This window comes from Trichechus manatus, unplaced genomic scaffold, assembly GCF_000243295.1.
Source record: "Trichechus manatus latirostris isolate Lorelei unplaced genomic scaffold, TriManLat1.0 scaffold00207, whole genome shotgun sequence".
Lineage (NCBI taxonomy): Eukaryota > Metazoa > Chordata > Mammalia > Sirenia > Trichechidae > Trichechus > Trichechus manatus.
The window spans coordinates 1630600-1636339 of record NW_004444143.1 but is presented as its reverse complement, the minus strand read 5'-3'; the positions used below and the strand labels follow the sequence as shown (position 1 = coordinate 1636339).

The following is a 5740-nucleotide window of genomic DNA, read 5'->3' as shown; positions in this document are numbered from 1 at the left end:
CACAGCAGGCACTCGGTATACACTAAGTGAATGAAGGACAACGGCCTGGCACACAGCAGGCACTCGGTATACACTAAGTGAATGAAGGACAACTCCCATTTTTTTCCGCACTTGCTCAGAGCCAAGTCATGGTCAAGTGCCTTCCCAGTGAGGAGAGAACGTCACTCTCACTTTGCTCCCAGGACTGCCATCTCTGCATGTCCACCTGGTGCTGTCCCCCTCCTTCAGCTCCTGCCAGCCCACTGTCACAGCGCAGCCAGGATCTCTTATTTTAATGGAATCAGATCGTATCACCATCATGCTGAAAACCCTCCCAGCACCAAAAAGAAAAACTGCTGCCTGTCCAGTCAATTCTGATTCACAGTGTCCCCATGTGTGGCAGAGTAGAACTATGCTCCATAGGGTTTTCACAGCTGTGATCTTTCAGAAGCAGATTTCCAGGCCTTTCTTCCAAGGCCCTTCCGGGTGGGTTCAAACGGCCAGCCCTTCCTTTAGCAGTCAAGCACTTAACCGTTTGCACCACCCAGGGACTCCTGGCCTACCCCACCAAACCCCAAACCCACTGCCATCGAGTTGATTCTGCCTCGTGGTGACCCTACAGAACAGAGCAGAACTGCCCCACAGGGTTTCCAAGGCTGTAAATCTTTACAGAAGCAGACTGCCACATCTTTCTCCTGCGGAGCAGCTGGAGGGTTCTAACTGCTGACCTTTCAGTTAGCCGCGGAGAGCTTTCCCCACTGCACCACCAGGGACTCCTGGCCTCCCACCACACTGGGCCTAAAACCTCAGAGCCTCTGTGCTCCTGGCTCCATCCAGCCCAGACGCGACGTGCTGAGGGCCTGAATTAGCTGGATCCTCCCAGCCATCCGGGGCGCAGGCTCATCACCATTCCTCAGGGAGGGCCTCCGTGCGGGCTGCTTCACGTTGCCTGTGCGGTCCTAGGAAGTGTCGCTATTAGTACAGCATGAGGGCGTTTGTGGTCAGTGACCTCTGGCCTGTCCCCTGCAGGCAGGACTATTTGCTTTGGTCAGGGCCTGTGCTGGAGTTTTACAGTCTTCGTCACACTACCCCCACCCTGCAAATGAGACAGGCTCAGAGAAGTGAAGTCACTTGCCCCAGGTCACACACTCCAAAAGTGGCAGAGCCAAGAACAGGAACCAGGGCTAAGAACCCCCAGCCCGAGCCCCTGGTGGTCCTTGCTCTGCTACCCGCACTCATCTTTGCCTTTCCGACCCCCCAGGTGGTCTCCTCGGACTTCACCACCGACCCCCATTCCTCCATCTTTGATGCCAAGGCGGGCATAGCTCTCAACGACAACTTCGTGAAGCTCATTTCCTGGTAAGGGCCCCCGGAAGGAGTCAGATTAGGGAGGGGGGCAGGGAAGTCGAGAGCTTTCCCTGACCCCCGCTTCCTCCCTCGCCAGGTATGACAACGAGTACGGCTACAGTCACCGGGTGGTCGACCTGCTGCGCTACATGTTCAGCCGAGAGAAGTGAAGGGCGAGGCCGCCCCCAGCCCGCCTCGCTCCGTAGGCTAGAACCTTTAACTCCCAGCCCGCACTCGGCTCCCCCGAGGAAGAAGGGCACCATACGTGAGGGCCCTGCGCCGCTTTGCCCGCTGATGAAATTAAAAAAAAAAAAAAAGCAGAAGGCTTACAACTGTGTCCTGTGTCTCTCCGCCCGGCCTTGGCGGGTTCAGACCCGGGTTCAAGGACCCCCTCCTTCCCCCGCCTTAACTCGATCGACCTGCATCCTTGGCTAAGGGGTCGTAGCCTCGACTCCGAACCACGCAGGTTCCATTCCAGGGAAACGAGAACGTCCGCACTGGTGTTTACGGCCCAGCGTGGCCGTGAGCCGGTCCCCAAAAGCGCGGGGCTCGAGGAAGCAGCGACCCCTGTTCGGGCGAGCCCCGCCCTGTCTGCCTCTGACGCCACGGCGCGGCGACGCCCCGGGCCAGGACTACGGCTCCCAGAAGGCCGCGCGCGGGCCGCGGCAGAGGCGGGTGGGCTCCAGGCCCCGGCTCTGGTGAGAGCGGCGACAGCTGGGACCGGCGCTCGGAGACGCCGCCTCGCGACCCCCGCGCCGGCGGGACCGGGCGGCCGGCATCATGACCCTGTTCCATTTCGGGAACTGTTTCGCCCTTGCCTACTTTCCCTACTTCATCACGTATAAGTGCAGCGGCCTGTGAGTGCGGGGCGGAGAGGGCGTGGGGCGGAGTGGGCGCCGGGCCGGGCGGACGCCTCACCGCCTGCTCCTCCAGGTCTGAGTACAACGCCTTCTGGAAATGCGTCCAGGCCGGGGTCACCTACCTCTTTGTGCAGCTGTGCAAGGTGAGCGCTGTCCGGACCCAGGGATCCCCCCCTCGCCGCACATGCCCCAGGGCGCACCGCTGTCGGGACTCAGCGTGGAGAGGGCTCCCGAGTACCTAGCGAGGAAGGACTTTGGAAGGAGTGGAACTTAAGGAGGGCTGTTGAAGCAGCTTTTGTGTGGCGCTTTTGGTAAAACTGAGAAAACCTTAGCTGCCTGGTTAAGAGTTTTGTGCGGTTAAGAGGGCTGAATGACTCCCAAGACTCCATACGGTGCAGCCCACACTGCCCACTTAGCCAGCACCGGTGCCTGCAGACCTGACCGGATCCCCTGTGGTCACCACAGAACTCACGGTTCAGCCCCTCAGGGACCAGAGCTCCTGCCCACTATCTCCCACAGCCCTAGAATCTTGTCACCATCCGGTGGCCTCGTCTCAGCTGCTCCCGGAGCCCCAGTGTCCTGCCCCTCCGCCACACACTAACGTCCCTCAAAACCCAGGTGGTTTGTCCCCTTCACCTGGAGGTGACCGCTCCGTTTTCTGTTCCCAGATGCTGTTCCTGGCCACTTTCTTTCCCACTTGGGAAGGCGGCATCTATGACTTCATCGGGGTGAGTGGGGCATGGGAGAACGAGGGAGTACAGGAATGGGGCCCCTTACCCCATGCTTACTCAAGCCTCAGCCCAACCCCTGGACCCACAGGAGTTCATGAAGGCCAGCGTGGACGTGGCAGACCTGATAGGCCTAAACCTTGTTATGTCTCGGAACGCTGGCAAGGGGGAGTACAAGATCATGGTTGCTGCCCTGGGCTGGGCCACCGCTGAGCTCATTATGTCCCGGTGCGTGCCACACCCTGGAGCCCAGACTCCTGAGAAAGAACACCTGGGTCCCAGGAGGGTGCAGGAGGGCAGGGGCTCCGATTGCGGGTACTGAGAGCGTGTGGGTTCCGAGAGTGTGTGGGTACCAAAAAAGCCTGCCCTCTGCCCTTCTCAGCTGCATCCCCCTCTGGGTCGGAGCTCGAGGCATTGAGTTTGACTGGAAATACATCCAGATGAGCATCGACTCCAACATCAGTCTGGTATGCTGTCCTGCCCCCACCCATACACACACACACATATATTTTTGCTGGTGGCCATAGGGCTAAGGCCTGGCCCTGTCTTCCTGCCTCCCTCCAGGTCCACTATATCATTGCATCTGCCCAGGTCTGGATGATAACGCGCTATGACCTGTACCACACCTTCCGCCCGGCCGTCCTCCTGCTGATGTTCCTTAGCGTCTACAAGGCCTTTGTCATGGAGTGAGCTGGCTGGGGCTAGCGGCTGGGTTCCGATGCGGGGGGGCTATCTATTCTCCTTCCCTCATTGTGCTGTTTCCCCACAGGACCTTTGTCCACCTCTGTGCGCTGGGCAGCTGGACAGCGTTGCTGGCCCGTGCAGTGGTGACGGGGCTGCTGGCCCTCGGCACGCTGGCCTTGTATGTCGCCGTTGTCAACGTGCACTCCTAGGCGTGGTGCTCGGGCGCTCACATACCCGCGGGCTGTCTCTCTTCAGGTTTCAGTAAACAGTGTTTGGAAGATTGTTTCTGCCTCCACTTGTCTGTCTGGAATCGTCTCCCAATACCAGGTTCACGCCGGGTCCCGGAGGAGCTAGATAGATGAGCTGGAAAGCTGGCCAGTCCGCTGATTGGTCCTTTGTTCCTGGAGCAGTTCCTCGCACCCGTTATTTTCCCGGGGTGGACTGATGGGTTGAACGAAGTCAATGGTCTTAGGGCAACGGCAGAGGCTAGTTAGCGCCCTGGGGGGCGCCTCCTCTCCTCATCACATCCTCACCTTGGTCCAGCCTGACTCTCTTCAATGTGGGCCCTGCCCCAGCTGGTCATCTACTAGGCTCCCAGCCCCAGACACCCCCTCTGCTTACCCTCTATGTGGCAGCCAGGGAGATCTATCTGACCAGTTTAACCAGGTCGCCTTCCTTACTTACAACACTCTGTGGCTCCCATGGCACAGCGGATAGTCCAGCCACCTGACCCTTGGTTTTGCCTTTGACCTCTCTGGAGCTGCTTCCTGGAATAACTTGCCCCAGGCAGATTGTTAATATCATTCAAGCTTATGTCCTAAGGCACTGGGGGTGGGCGTGGGGCAGCTGTCTGGGACTGAGCTCCTTGGTGCTTTGTCTCAGTTCTGTGGCCCTAGATCCTGTCCCTGGCCTGAGTCTTCGGGCAGAATACCAAACCAAAAACCTATTGCCATGGAGTCAATCCTGACTCTCAGTGACTCAGGGGGACAGAGGAGAACCGCCCCGTAGGGTTTCCAAGGAGCGGCTAGGTGGATTCCAACCGCCCACCTTTTGGTTAGCAGCGGAGTGCTTAACCGCTGGAGCCACCAGGGCAGAGTACCGAGACAGCCAAATCACAGAGCAGTGGAGACCGCCACCTTGGAGGTTGTCCTGGATGTCACTGTCCCCTCCCCCCGTGGGTCCTGCTCCCTGCCTCATTCCCTCCCCCTCCCCAAGAGGTATCAGAGCAGGACTGTGAATGTCATGCTTAAGCTCCCACCTTAATACTAGTCCTGCCCGCCCAGGAAAGCCCTCCCCAGGCCTGGCGTCTCCAGCGCCCAGGAAAGCCCTCCCCAGGCCTGGCGTCTCCAGCGCCCAGGAAAGCCCTCCCCAGGCCTGGCGTCTCCAGCGCCCAGGAAAGCCCTCCCCAGGCCTGGCGTCTCCAGCGCCCAGGAAAGCCCTCCCCAGGCCTGGCGTCTCCAGCGCCCAGGAAAGCCCTCCCCAGGCCTGGCGTCTCCAGCGGGATCCTCGGGTGGGAGGGGCAGGTGTCCTCTCCCTTGACAGGCTGGTGAGGTCCTGCCGTGTTATTTAACCCTGACTTAGCGAACACTAAGGACAGTTCATTTGTGCTGTGACAGTCTGGGGTTTTCAGAGGGAGCGATTACCCTCAGGTGGGATAACCGCCATCCAGCCCTACCCCCTCATTGCCTTTTTTGGGGGCAATGATTGATGGGTCTTGTTGGCTTTGATGTGGACAGGTTGTAGCTGGAACACTCCCCCAGCCCCTCTGGGTCACCTGATGGGTATGTAATGGGGTCGTTTTCCCCGACACCGCCATCCCTGCCCCGTCTAGCCTTTGATGTGTACTGGAACAAGTGAAGGTTGCAGAAATGTTTGTTAGTATTTATTTAGCAGGGGCTCTCACCCAGGCCTCCTGCTGGTGACAACGTGAAATAATCCCAGCTTTCGTGGGGCTCATCTCCAGGTAGCAGCAGAGCAGCTGAGGTGGGGGGAGCCTAGGCCAGAGTGATCAGGGCTGAGGTGGGGGGAGCCTAGGCCAGAGAGATCAGGGCTGAGGTGGGGGGAGCCTAGGCCAGAGAGATCGGGGCTGAGGTGGGGGGAGCCTAGGCCACAGTGATCGGGCTGAGGTTTGGGGGAGCCTAG

At 59.4% G+C, this 5740-nt stretch overlaps 2 protein-coding genes across 2 annotated transcripts in view; both read left to right on the top strand.

Annotated features, from left to right (window-relative positions):
* GAPDHS (glyceraldehyde-3-phosphate dehydrogenase, spermatogenic) overlaps positions 1–1868 on the top strand; it is an 11832-nt gene extending 9964 nt beyond the window's left edge. The window contains exons 9-10 of the mRNA XM_004388189.2: positions 1241–1338; positions 1424–1868. Coding sequence (XP_004388246.1) covers positions 1241–1338; positions 1424–1496 — 171 coding nt within the window. The 3' untranslated portion in view covers positions 1497–1868. The remainder of the gene's footprint in view (positions 1–1240; positions 1339–1423) is intronic.
* Positions 1869–1968: 100 nt separating this feature from the next.
* TMEM147 (transmembrane protein 147) lies at positions 1969–3881 on the top strand. Its single transcript, XM_004388114.1, has 7 exons — positions 1969–2183; positions 2260–2329; positions 2855–2914; positions 3006–3142; positions 3297–3381; positions 3479–3600; positions 3684–3881. Exons 1-7 carry the CDS (start codon positions 2107–2109, stop codon positions 3805–3807), a joined length of 675 nt encoding a protein of 224 aa, XP_004388171.1. The 5' UTR covers positions 1969–2106; the 3' UTR covers positions 3808–3881.
* The last annotated feature ends 1859 nt before the right edge of the window (positions 3882–5740 follow it).

Bases quoted from the DNA above. Each gene is read 5' to 3' on its own strand.
- TMEM147 (XM_004388114.1), top strand. From the start codon at position 2,107: ATGACCCTGTTCCATTTCGGGAACTGTTTCGCCCTTGCCTACTTTCCC. The intron at 3,143-3,296 runs GTGCGTGCCACA...TGCCCTTCTCAG, and splicing joins GCTGAGCTCATTATGTCCCG to CTGCATCCCCCTCTGGGTCG. The intron at 3,382-3,478 runs GTATGCTGTCCT...GCCTCCCTCCAG, and splicing joins TCGACTCCAACATCAGTCTG to GTCCACTATATCATTGCATC.